At 37.2% G+C, this 14,058-nt stretch overlaps 1 protein-coding gene across 2 annotated transcripts in view; it reads right to left on the bottom strand.

The window, feature by feature from the left end:
- The window catches only part of RORB (RAR related orphan receptor B), a 145,807-nt gene that overhangs the window by 43,566 nt on the left and 88,183 nt on the right, over positions 1–14,058 (bottom strand). The window contains exon 1 of one of the 2 annotated variants that reach the window (XM_052778316.1): positions 9,920–10,049. The exons of the other annotated variant lie outside the window; for it this stretch is intronic. Coding sequence (XP_052634276.1) covers positions 9,920–9,959 — 40 coding nt within the window. The 5' untranslated portion in view covers positions 9,960–10,049. Of the gene's footprint in view, positions 1–9,919; positions 10,050–14,058 lie in introns of those variants that run through there. 2 annotated transcript variants of the gene reach the window in all.

Raw genomic sequence — 14,058 nt, 5'->3', positions numbered from 1 at the left:
AAGGTACTTTTAATGTGACTTGCATATACAGTTTGTAACTGTGATAGCAACAGAGACAGAAGAATTGATCCTGTGACACTCATTGCATTTAGCACAGTACTCGTTACTGTGAGCAATCAAAAATTCCATGCATGACTTGCAATTATAAGCACTACATTCATGGTAAATATTTGTGGACCAGGTTAGTAAATGTTAAGGCTCCGGGTTTCAATTAATATGAAATAAATACTTTAGACTTGCGACTCAGCAGTTAATTTAAACACTTATTCAAAACTAACCATTCTATAAATTAGTAAATACAAGATGTCTAGGAAATTGCTATCATGGCTCCTTAGAGCACTCACAGAAAAGGCAGCATCTTTAGGACACAGAAGGCATTTGAAGAAGTTTGGAAAAGTAGACTCTGCTACTGTCTCCTAGGCATTTCTTTTTGTTCATAAGACAGAAAAACAATTTAAGGATTCGTAACAGAAAACTTGAGCCATTAATTGTACAGGCCAGTTGAAAAAGAAGCCACTGTATTCCCAGAAACCTCTTGAATTACTGTAATTAACACCCAGTGTACCAGGTTTCTTTTGCAGATTTAATGATTGTCAGAGGCTACTACACCTTTTTCACATTGTATCTTTGTTCAGCTGCCTATAATTTTATGTTGTTTTTCTTCTTCCCTTCTCCTCTTAGACCAACAAACAGTTCAGGGACCTGTATATCCTACATCTCTTTATAGCTATTATAAAATAAGCAGCTTGCTTCTGAATTCCCTACAAATATAAAAGGCATTGATTCAGTACCACTTCCTAAATATTGAGGCAAAAATGGAATGAACTAATAATAGTGGAGTTGCCACAATGATAACTTTCAGCAGCACAGAAATAGAGCTTATTTTCTCCCAGTGTAGTAAACATGAGGAAGGACTAAGAGCAAAACTACTTATCTCCACTTTTAAAGTCCTTCTACTTGCCTTCTTACCCATCAACTTTAATAATGTGAATAAGAATAATGGCTCCTGTCTCTTTTCAAGCAATAACACAGGTCTCAGCTGTCCATTTGTCCCATTTTTCAACAAGCACATTCAGTTTTCATCCTGTCTTGAGACGTATCACTCAATAAAAGCCTGCAAAACCACCATCACCCTGATGTCTAACGAAACATTTATAATGTTTGGATACATACTGCATTGTGATTGATCCTTATCAGCAACTGTAGCTTCTCTCATCAGTACCACAGGGTCATCCCGTCTCTCTGAGGTATTCATCTCTTATTTTATACTTAAGTTTAAAGTTCTTTGGGGCTGGGAACTGCCTCTGGTTTTATATGGCACCCTACAAATTAGAATGCCGCAATGGAAATTAATTAATTCTACATGACTAGTAATAATAACCTACAGATGCTGGGTTTACCACCTGGAACCTAATTCATTCTCTCAGGACAAGAGGAAGAAGGGTGAAATTCTATTAAGGAAGCAAATACAAAATCATCTTACACATTTGAAATGAACACTTGGATAAAAACAAATATGCACTTAAAACCGTCTTCAAACCAAGCCTTAGCTGTTTTCTCAAATGCTGCCCCAAGAGAAATAAATAAGTACACCCATCTGCTTTTTTTCTCTTTTTTTACCAGCAAAAAATTTACTCACGGGCAAAAAATTCATTATCCTAAAAGTAGGGCAATAATCAGGTTTCAAGAATTGTTATATTCATGAAATTAGGAATAAACCTGGAAGGAGATATGCAGCTAATTTGCTGAATTCCTCTTGAAACAAAGATAAGAGTCAACAAGGCAGCTAATGTGTCCGTTGTGTATTTGTGAGGACTGCCACTCACATGCATATGTTGTGTAACAAGAAAAAAGCAAAGTTCACATTTTATATAATTTCAGTTTAACATCTGAGGAACTTCCTTCAGGAGAGACAGGACTATAATCTCCCAGACCTGTAGCTTTGGTTCCAAGGGGAAAAAAGACTCAAGCTTTCAATATTTAGTTCTTGATCAAAAGAGGGTGCTAAAGTATGCTGGGCATGAACTTTGAAGAAGAAGTCCTCTCTCTAATTTGTTGATCCAGGAGGGATTGCACTTGGAAACTTCAAGGATAATCAGAGAACCGATAGCAAAAAAAGCAGCTCCTTCACCTTCCAAGAATTCCCATCATCCTTAAGCTGGAGTTCTTTGAAAAATGCTAGTAGATTGGCCCAGTTCACTTTCATGTTTGTATCCCTAAGTGATTTCAAATTAATTATAGTCAGCATTTTTATCTAGTTGCCAACTTTGCTTTTTTTATCCTGACCTCTGAATAAGACAGGCTTTTTTCCTTGCACATTACCATCAATAGAAGTTTCCACTATAAGTTAGGCTGCCAGCTAGATTTTGGTATCCCCTTTGCCATTGGGTTAGATATTCTGTGGCTTCACAGCAAGACTTCAGGTGCTTTGCATTTGTATTTAATAACTTGAAAATATACAGCTGAGGATACTAGCTATGTTTTCAGCCTCTGTCATACGTCATGCAGTGAGAGCTACATAGTTAGCAATATCTCAGCAAGCTAATTAATGCTAGCTAATGTTAATTAATGTGTCTGTAGATACGTTTGCTGTCAGCCATACCCCAAATGAGCCATTAGAGTAAGCAGATATGATGGAATTCACCCAGGAAAATAACATCTTCATAAAACCTTAGCATTTTCGCACAGTGATACACACAAATCTGACTGTGAGTCTGGACCCTGGACTTTGTTAGAGCTACACAGACTGTCAGGTCCACTCTGCTCAGGGCCCTCTCTGCATGTGCAGCAAGGCTGATGATTCCCAAATATGCCAGTCCTGCAGCTCATGTATGGAGACAAACAAATTCCTCAGAAGCAGAAGTTTTTTTGTATCTATATGTCTCACTGGGCATACACAGTAAATTTGATCTGCACATGATCTGTAAAAACTTGTCATGAATTTCAAGGTAAGTGGTACTCCTGGAATTTGGATATTGAGAAAAGTGATAGATCATTGCTCGAAATAGAAGAGTGACAGATTACTGCTGAAAAGATTGTTTTTCCATAAATCCATGCAATAGTCAGGTCTGATTTCTTTCATGGTCTCAAACTCTTAGTTGAATTTTTTTTAGTTTATAATCAATGTCACTTGCAAGGTTTTTTGGTGACACCTTTTCTTTCCCCCTTCCTCTTTTAGGATTTTCCAGTGGGGGGAAAAAAAAAAAAAAGAAAAGCACTGAATTGTACATCAACTTTTCTTACAGATCAACTCTGCCCTTTATTGCATGACTATTCTAAAGATATTGGAAAACAACCTTTTAAAACCTCAGGGTTTTTTTTTAATGAAAAAAACAGTCTTTATGTAGTTACAATGTGCTTCCTTATTCTGTGCATTTAAAATTTATTTTTTAAAAGCAAAGGTAAGATCAAACCTTAGAAATATGCATGACAATGCCTGTAGACTGATGAAAAGTTTCAAAATTACATGCTATATATTAGCTTTTTTGCAGGTTTTGCATATGAAGGAAATATGTTTATATCTGCACTGTAGATACATACTTTGGAAGACTTTTTGTACCTGTGTCATGGCTATAATAATATTTACAAACCATTGTCAAATGCTTTGATATAGACAGATGAAGTAATATGAGTTCAAATGATTATGGCTGCTGCAGAGCTAAAGGTAACCTCCAAACTGCTCATATTATCTGATCTTTTTGTATCTTATTGTTATATATTAATTTTGGAACAAGTCTGGAAAGAATGATCTGCACAGATTACTTGCCTTTACGTTCAGCAGAAAAGGTGAAATTATAGGAAAAAAATTGAGTGCAGTAGAACAACCTTTTCCCATCACAAGAACAGAAATAAGAAAAAAAATGTTTTTGTTCAAATGCACTTTCTTTCCTTTCCTGAGTGTAACTATGATGGATCTAGCAGTGTTATTTAACAATTTATGAATAGTAAAATGTTGCTATGCTTATGATGGTCCAAGGATATAGATGAGATGAGATTTTCAGATAGATGTAGTATCTTTTATTAGACCAAGGGATACATTCTTTTAAAAAGAAATGCTTTTGGACCACTAGCTTTTTATCACACCTCAGGAGCAAAGGGCTTCGAGCGTAAAACAGGTTAAGGATAATTGCTCAGAGCTGAATTTTATTGTGCTAATAAATTAGAAAAGCTGCAAGATTTGCAAGGTTGGATTATTCTCTGTGGAGCAAAGGTAGTTGTGAGCAAGAGAACCATAAAAGTCTTAAGAGCAGTGACATGATGTTGTGAGATAATTGATACATACTTATTTCGGATTACCAGTCTTTTTTTTTCTGCAGAAGTGATGATTTTAATGAGTTAAAAACATTTGTAAATTAACAGAATATCTGGATTTCCATGGGGTTATTACAAGACGGTGGTGGTCATGCTGTTTCCTGGCCTCCAAATAAAAGCTGTGCAGCTTTTTTGCCAAGAATGGCAGCCCAACACTCAATGAAACACCAAAAGGTTAGGAAGATGCCAAAGGCACAGAAATTGCTACCTAGCAGCTTGTTTGTTTCTTTATTTTGGACAAGACAGAGTGGTTGAAGTGCATAAGAAGCACAAGTGTCTAAGGCTGTCCTGGACTTTAGTGGGATGGTTCAGGGGCAGGGAAGGCAGCAGAAGAGAAGCAGAACTGCCTGTATCCTCTGCAGGGCAATGATGGCTAACACAGACAAGTACAGTCCAGTGTCCAGATGTGAAACAACGAAAATCAGCTCCCTTGTTGGAAGCTATGGCTCAAAGCTTGACCCCTGAAAGGCTGTGCTCAGAGCGGTCAGAAAGGGTCAAAGGATCAGTAAAATTTGACAACTCACCTAGCACTCTGTAAATCTGTACAGAAGCATTTTCATTGCCGCTCAGCATGGACTTCTCTATATTAATCTATGAACTCTTTTCCCTAGTAAATCATATGCATGGAAGTTAAGTGTGTAGCTTCAAAGGATGGTGCTACAGTAAAACAAGTTACCACTAAACAAAAACAGGTTGCCAAACCGATGATTTGGACTCTGTAGGTGAGTTCAAAAGAGTGATATTTAATTAAATTCTTAAAGCCTTATCCTGGGCCCCATAAAGAGCTCGGAAACTTGCCTTATTCACAGGGAATGATTTAAGTGTATAATAAATGCAGAATTATTACTGTACAGTTTCTACTTCCCTCAAAGACTCAAGCAATGGTTCTGCTGATACTGCACACTTTCCCTAAAGAGATTATTATGGTAATCCCAAATATTATACTACCCAAGCTATCTTATATTTGAGCTCATCAGATCCAATGTTCTGCAAATAATCTCTAGCAGCTTTAGCTAGTGTTTATATAAGCTGGTCAGGATGGCTATTTGAGCAGTGATGACCATGTTTTCTATGCAATTCTCTACACAGTAAATGTGCACTTGCTCAAAAAATAACAGCCTATACAGAAAATATGTTGCACACGCAAAGTTCTTTCCTATGAGAAGTACACTTGGTATTTATTCTGCCAACCTGTTTGTCATAATTTGTGGATGTTTCACTTAAATGGTTTACAATACAGCAGGCATTTAGCAGGAGAAATTATTTTCCCTCCTTACTTGTCTTTACTCAGAAAGCTACTCAGAGTGTGCCCAGTGTTTCTGAATTACTGTTTCCTGATAGAGAATAATCCATGAGTATTTTTTTTTTCCTCTTCTGGATAAATGGACTAATGAGTTTTGCAAGTGAAGAGCTCAGATAGCATGATAAATATTTACAGTCCATTTTGCTTGTTGAGAGTTGGCTGAAATTGTCATACAGTACTCAGCACCTCAGTGGGAATTCTTTATGTTAGATCTGCATAGATCACTGCTGTACAGCTACAAAACCTAGTAGCACAAAGAGAGATATTGCAGGAACAGGCCCTGAAGAACTGTTTTCAAGGCTGTGGGACCACATAGGACCTTATCTTTCCTCACACACAGCCTGCATTACTGCTTGGTGGAGTGGGATGGAAATGAACTTAAAACTTACTTCACCTTGGAGTGGAAGGAAGGTGTAATCCTTATTTTTAGCTCTGTCTGTGGCAGCACCCTCTTCTCCAGCTCTTTGCTATGGGACTGCAGCTGCAGTAAACTCACGATCCTCACAACCTCCCCTTCCTCTCCCCCTACCCGCATGGTTTTTTTCAAATGTCCCTAGTTTCCTGTACTTCCAGTAATATTCAGACCCAGAATTTGATGCCATGCAAAATCATCAAGGGAAATGATGACCGTTGCACAATTCAGGTCTCCACACAGAACCAGCTGACACTCAGCCATTTGAGTATTCATGACTCAGTTGACACTAAATGGAGCCTGAAGCCAGTCTCTGTATAACTGGAGGCTTTAAGTATAATCCTATTTAAGTGTTCTGCAACTGTTTATTTTCCGAACTGCTTCTCAAGCACTTGCTCTGATAAAGGGAAGAAAAGCTGCACCAACACCTGGGATGGAGAGCTATAAGAAACAGCAGCATCATGTGGGATGGGTGTTAGTAGTTCAATATTACAGTGCACTGTGAATGATTAAGGATTTAGGAAGTTTGTTCAGTCTGTGGATACACACAAAATAGAGTTGCTGGACCTACACAGAATGCAGCTTCAGAGAAAGTAACAACTGGGTCAGAACCTTCTTCTATTGTCCCACCTCTCAAATATTTATTTTTTTCATTATCTATACTTCATGCAAAAGTTGTCTGCAAATTATGAAATACTCAGAGAGTTTAAAATGCTTTCTCCTTTTGGAAACATATAAGATAAGACGAATCAAACAATCTAAATCTTTACTTCTGAAAACTAGTAAGTTATATACTGCTAGAAATAAATACCATTAAAAATATCATAGAAAAATCACTAAGTGATAGAACAGAAAAGTACTTTACCTTCATATAAGTAAGTGAGCTCACGATTCAAATAACTGGATATTTATGTTTTATATTCTTCCATTTCTGTGGAAATCCATACTGATTTTCAGCATGTTCTACTTTTATAAACAAAATATTGGAAAAGGAAAGAAGGGAGGTTGAGATTTGAAAAAGTCCAAACCTAATACAGACCCAACAGGAATAACTAGTGCCATTTTTAAGATTTTGTAGGAAAAAGCCATTTGTAAAATGTCAGCCTTAGTAGGAACAAAAAAGCACTTCAATGTCCAGAAATCACTCCATCTGGTAGCATACATAAAAAGTCCAATAATTTTGTATCCTGTATGCACCTTAAAAAACAAATTTTATTTTCTTTTGTAGCCATTGTTACAGCTACCTTAAACATTACCTCTCAGGATACTGTACCCAAAAGTGGTGTCCTGGTTTCAGTTGGGATAGAGTTAACTGTCTTCCTAGTAGCTGGTATAATGCTATGTTTTGTGTTCAGTATGTGAAGAATGTTGATAACACTGATGTTTTCAGTTGTTGCTCAGTAGTGTTTAGACTAAAGTCAAGGATTTTTCAGCTTCTCATCCCCAGCCAGCGAGAAAGCTGGAGGGGCACAAGAAGTTGGCACAGGACACAGCCAGGGCACCTGACCCAAACTGGCCAACGGGGTATTCCATACCATGTGACGTCCCATCTAGTATAGGAACTGGGAAGTGGGGGCGGGGAATCGCTGCTCGGGGACTGGCTGGGTGTCGGTCGGCGGGTGGTGAGCAATTGCACTGCGCATCATTTGTACATTCCAATCCTTTCATTATTGCTGTTGTCATTTTATTAGTGTTATCATTATCATTATTAGCTGCTTCTTTTCTGTTCTATTAAACCGTTCTTATCTCAACCCACGGGTTTTGCTTCTTTTCCCGATTTTGTCCCCCATCCCACTGGGTGGCGGGGGAGTGAGTGAGCGGCTGCGTGGTGCTTAGTTGCTGGCTGGGGTTAAACCACGACAAGTGGCATTTTACTTCACAAGTTATGAAAACGTGACTTAAAATGACTTAAAGACAATGTTAAAGCATACTTGGTGGTTACTAATGGCTTTTGCAAACTCTGAAAAACATTATTTTCCAACTTTTCTCTCTCTTCTACACATATTATGTTATAGAGAAGATATAGAAAAAAAATTTCACACCTAACAATGATGTGTAACAACGATATGTTTCATATGGTAAGTATTCTGCTGTGGAAATCATATCTAAAATAAAATAATGTTGCTTTTTCTTTATCAATTTCTTTTGCTTTATCAGTAGCCCAATATCTTATTTGTCAGACTAACGTAACTGATTGCCTATACCACATCACCGTTACCAGCAAAACACCCCTTTGTATATTTATTTGAATATGCATGCCTGCAAGATTGTTTAAACATTTAATTACATTAACTGATCATATCCTCAATTTCCCCCCAAAATTACATCCCCAGAATGAATTTTTATAGTTGTATCACTTATTGTAGCAAGCAAATGTCACAATAGTTACATTTCTGGAAATTTAGTCCTGGCAGTTTTCTTTTATCTAATACTGAAAATTAAGCACAAAAGGTAGCCCAGCACTAATCAGTGAAGAAATATATACACTGAGTCATCTGAACACATACATTTAATTACAGAAAAACCAAAGGACTTTCAGGAGTCCTGCACACAGAATATCAAGCACTACAGAGCGTGGACCGTGAACAAAGGTGTGTGAATGGTGTAAGTGGGGAGTACAAAGGGTTATTTTGCATATTGAGAAGTAAAATTCTTGTCAATAACCCTGCCTTCCTCCCCCCTGCCTCGATCCTCAACACTCCTGTTTTGTGGAATGTTTCTCATTCCTGGAATCTCTGGAAAGCTATTTGTCCATTACAATTAAAAATGCTTAATTATACTGTTTTCTGACTGCCTTATGTAAGATATCTTCAGGAAAATTTTAGCTGATTTGACTATTACAATCACATACTTTTATTAACAATACTTTGGTGAACCACATGGCATGATGCAACTTAAAAACCCAAAGCATTTTAGTAAGCTAAATACATTGTATATTTGCAGTCTGATAAACCAGTAATTAATGCAGCTTTTAAAAATGTTTTACAGCTTAAAACTTCTTGACAAAATAGCTAACCGTAATGCTCAAGGAAAAGTTGAGAGGGAAGAATACATAATAATTTTAATAATAATAATTTTTGTACTGAGCATGATTCTGTAGCAAAAGCCTTCTTAAAAATGGGAGTTAATTTTTTTTTTCTTTTTTTTTATTTCTTTTTCCTTTTAAGATGGAAAATCATCAATCTGGCTGCCCAAGAGAAAGAATGGATGGGAAAATGTGTTTTTGCTGGTATGGATTTTGGTTCTGAGTTGCACTAGGTAAATTTGGAGTAATTCAACACACTCAAGTAGAATTATAGCAGTGCAGCAAAAAAAGAGGATCTAACTTGCATTGTCTGGGACTTCATGTAACTGCCATCACAGTCAGTGGAATAATTTCCCATCCACTTTCCTGGATCACTTTCCTTACAGTACCTTCCCCCATACATTAGGCACAATATAACTCCTACAAGGCAAAATGACAGAGACATAGGCAACAACAAACAACTAATAGAAGCGATTTCAGTCTGAAATGACTCTGAAATCCTTCTGCTGCTCCTTCTTAGAGCTTTTTGAATTTGTTCATATTTTTGATCATCACTATGGATTTTCACTTTTGCACATTTTTATTTAAAATCATTGCCCCATCTTTTGAAAAGCAGTCAAATCAGCTGGAGATATTCTTGGATTTGCATCTGTTGCTGTCTGAAAAATGTTATACTTTCCAACTGTCTACTTACCAATTTAATCTGCTATCTTTTAACACAGTAGGAAGAATTAATCTTTAGTAAAACTCCAAGTGCAGTTGTCTTGAGGATAGATTTGGTACGGCATGATTAGTATTTCCCTATTTATTCTTCATTGGAATACCTCATATTGTTAAGGAAGTGAAGAAGAAAAATATTTCAACTCACCAGTTGCATCAGTATTTATTCTGGATTGAATATCACACATTTTGTTGTAAATAAATAAGACTCCTGGGAGCAGAACAGTATTCTTCCTACTATCCTACTTATTCACAGTTACACCTATGCTGTTGCAAAAGTGTAGTCTTAACTGACTGCATTAATGAGATTAAATGGAAGAAGTGATAAAGGCATAGACTGTTCCATTTCATTAAGGAAGGGAGGAAGATTGCTGGAGGAACTAAGTAATGAAACAACATTTTCTTTTGATACTATCTTCATGTAGAATGCATTTCTTATTCCAGCCCAATCATTTAAAAATAGTACTTCTTTTCTGAAATTCTGAAAATAAATCTCAGCTTTCCTTTACCATCAGTTGCTTTTGCTTCAGACACGTATAAGGAATGGAGGATTAGAATGGCACATGTAACATGCCAAATTATTACAGATAAAAACCTCATTTTGTGAAATAACACCTATATCGTACCTACCTGCATCCAGAGCTAAAAAGTTAATTTGCTTTCAGTGTTTTTAGATGCCATGTGACAGACCTGACTGAACTTCCCCTGTTGGATACCCATTACATTGAAGGAATATCAACTGATTCCCAGTTGTTGCTAGTTTGTACAGCTAGAGGGAGTTTGGGGAATTTAGGGGTAGGCTCTCAGTATGAATCTCTAACAGATTTGCTCAGAGCCTGGAACTACTTTTTTTTTTTCTTTTTTTTTTTTTTTGTTTTTTCCCCTAGGCTCCCACATTGGGTAGAATTGCATCCTAGTTTGCAGGTTATACTGGCAAGGGCATGGAGTGGCTGTCATACATGAAATGGTATAGACAAACACAAAGCACTGCAAGCTTTACACAGGCTTTCTGTTAAAAAAACAAAACAAAGCAAAACAAGACATAAGAAGAAAGCACTTTTACAAGACAGCTAATACATTAAATACAGTGCCTCTCACTAATTCACTTTTCCCTTGGGAGTCTTTGCAGGTTTTCTGTGCTTGGAAAGAATTCCCCTCACCTCCCCGTTACACATTCCCAGGCTCTTTTGCTGGAAGACCTCTGCAAGGTTACTTCATTTCCAGGTAACCTTTCCCTGTTAAACTGTTTTCTCATGTCCTAACCTTTTGCATAAAGTACTTGTTGGAATAAGAGATGATTCAGATTTTAACAGTTCTGTCCTGCTAACTCTGCATATTCATTCCTTTGGAATTTGTGCCAAAGATAAAACAGAGAGGACTTCATTTTCAAGATTCGATAAGCCTAATAAAGATGACTGTTAATCCTACATACTGTTAAAAAAACAGGTGTTCAAAATTGCTACCATCTCAGCCACTTTGCTTTGAACGCTTGTTCTGGTTAGATACAACAGTTGAAGAATTTTCAAAAAAAGAAACCAAAGCAAGAGGAAATAATTGGGGAGAGTTCCAAAGTTTATGAAAATAAGGGGAATTATTGAAGATTGGGAAAAGTACAGAAAACAAACAAATACATGAGCTGGGAATAGGCAGCCTGAAAAAATATTTTTCCAATAATGAGGAAAACATTATTTGAAGGATAATGAGAAACAGGATGAGTTAATTACTTATAATAACTCATTTAAATCTGCATAAACATTACACAGCTATTTTTTTCATGACTGTTCCTAGAACCAGTCACGTAGGCTACATGTAATGCTGTGGGATTATAATCTTAAATAAGGTCCCAAACTCTTGCCCTGCTGCATTTCAGACGAATAAAAATTCCCTGGCTTGCTAAAAGAACAGGAATTGCCCTCTCTCTATTATTTCATAAATGGAAGCCTTTGATGTTATGGGGCATAATTTTTCTTGACTGGATAAATAATTGGTGCATAATTTTCCTCCTGTTGCAACAGCATTCATTCTGCTGAAGTACTGATTGCCTAACAAGATTTTTAAGTCTCACTGTTTCATAATATATTACAGTTCCCTATTAGACACACTACTTTCCTCTCAGATAAAAAACATGGATCAAAGAAATGGCCAAAAGAAATGAACAACATTTAAGACAGCTTTTTGCCTTTTCTGCCTCTCTAATTTGTGTAACTGAAAATTAGTTCTGCGTGAGTCAGAAAATCAATAGATTGTTGCCAAATATTACAGACCCTTCTGATGCAGGAATTGGTATCAGACTGATACTGACCAACGATTCCAGACACACTGGCTTTCAGATTGAGAATTATCACTTCACTAGCAGTCTAATAAATCACCGTGTGTGTCCTGTTGGGTGTGTTCTGCCTCCACAGACATCAGGGCAGGCAGAATTTAGATGCAGAAGTCTTAGGCAACATTTGTGTTTTGTAATGAGAACTCAGTTCCAGAAGAAAATAGCGATATTTAAACTCACAAAAATATAATGATAAGAGATAGTTTTCAATTCTAAGTTCTTATTTCTAGAAATGTACCCCACTGACTCTCAGCTGAAAAAAATGATGTTGAGGAACAATTACAAGAGCTGAACAAATATCAAATGAAAACTCCACTCAACTGTAGCATAGAGTAAAGCAAGTTCTGACATCCGTGTATTGTAAGCTGCCTTTTGACCAGGAAGCTGTCTTATGAGCTGGCTTAATAGCCTGAACCAACGGACAATGTGAATAAAAGTGGTCGTCGTGCACTTAGCTTTCTTTTTAACTGCTTCATCACAAAGGGATCATAGAATCGTAGAATAGTTTGGGTTGGAAGGGACCTTTAAAGGTCATCTAGTCCAAGCCCCCTGCAACGAGCATGAAAAGGTCCTATTTGCACGTTCATGAAAAAATGTTCTCTGTGTTCATTTCTGCCTGACAATGTCCAACAGAAAAGAGATTTTTTTAATATGATAAATATTTTTAAGATCAAGAAAGGAAGGAATTTGACACCAATGAATGCTATGGAATATATCCTTATTCCTTAATGTCCTGACAGTTAATTCTCTCATCAGTCTAATTTGCTCAGCAGTTTATAACATCTTATAACACACACAGTCACGGTATTAACTATGGAAAAGAGGAATTTAAACAATTTATCCCCATAATTTAGAAAGAAAATAAACCATAAAAGTTGTTGCACAGAAACTGACTATTGCACTACAGTAAAAAAAAAAAACCAAAAAACCCAAACCAAAGCCACCCTTCTGAAAGATAAAGGTATTCAAATTCAAAACCGTAATCAATTGGATATTACAGTTTTTGTAGAAACTACAAATACTCAAGGACATGGTGTGCTGGCGCCACCCCATGCACTTTGATAGCTCAGGGAGTCCTTCAGCTGTTGTACGTAAAATTTATTCTAGATGATAGGTCCGGTAAAAATGATTTGACTAAACCAAGGACAATCTGGCCATCACTTTAGAGACCAACAAAGGAGATTATGAGGGAGGCACAGTGGGAGTCATTTCCATCCAGCCACCTTGCTCTTTTTAAGAGCAGGCACCAGATGAATCCACAGACAGGAACTTTGTTTCTCTTGCTGTTCTTGCTGTTTTTATCAAAAACGATCCAGCTGTCTGGGGAGCAAGGGGAATGAAAAAAGTGTGTGTGTGTGTGTGTGCGCGCGCGCGCGCGCGGGCAGGCAAGACTGTACCGGTTCAGAACCTCATTTGGTGTGAACTGGTGCAGGGCCTCTGAAATCAGTGAAGCTGTGCCAAATTATATTAACTGTGGGTCACGTCCTATTCTCACTTATTCCTACATTACATGACAGTTGAAAAATAAAGGAAAAGAGTGTTATTAAAGAGGCTATAGGTAACCATATCACTCTTCTCCTGAAGGCTGCATATGATACATTCCCCTGGTCTTAACTGCTAGAACTATAGAAAATTGAGGAGCAGCTTCTAGGTTGTGGCCCTGCACAATTTCAAAGAAGATGCTTCTGTTCTCTCATTTTAGGAAGTAGGTATTGTCCTTGGGGAATGTGGTGAGATGAACCTTGCTCTCTTTTGCTTTGTATATTCTTCAGCCATGCAAGCTCTGATCCACCTTGCAAATGTCCTTTTGGATGCTGGCCTTCCTCCCTTGTGGATACAGAACAGAAAGAAAAGTCTTGCTGCATCCCGAAATCTTGTGATCTGTAAATCTAAGTCTCTGCAGCCCTGGGGACATTTCAACAATGTGAATCAAGTTCCATCAACTTGCACGCTAAAGATAC

This window comes from Harpia harpyja, chromosome Z (assembly GCF_026419915.1).
Source record: "Harpia harpyja isolate bHarHar1 chromosome Z, bHarHar1 primary haplotype, whole genome shotgun sequence".
In the NCBI taxonomy this organism is placed as follows: domain Eukaryota; kingdom Metazoa; phylum Chordata; class Aves; order Accipitriformes; family Accipitridae; genus Harpia; species Harpia harpyja.
This window is presented reverse-complemented; position numbering and strand designations above follow the sequence as displayed.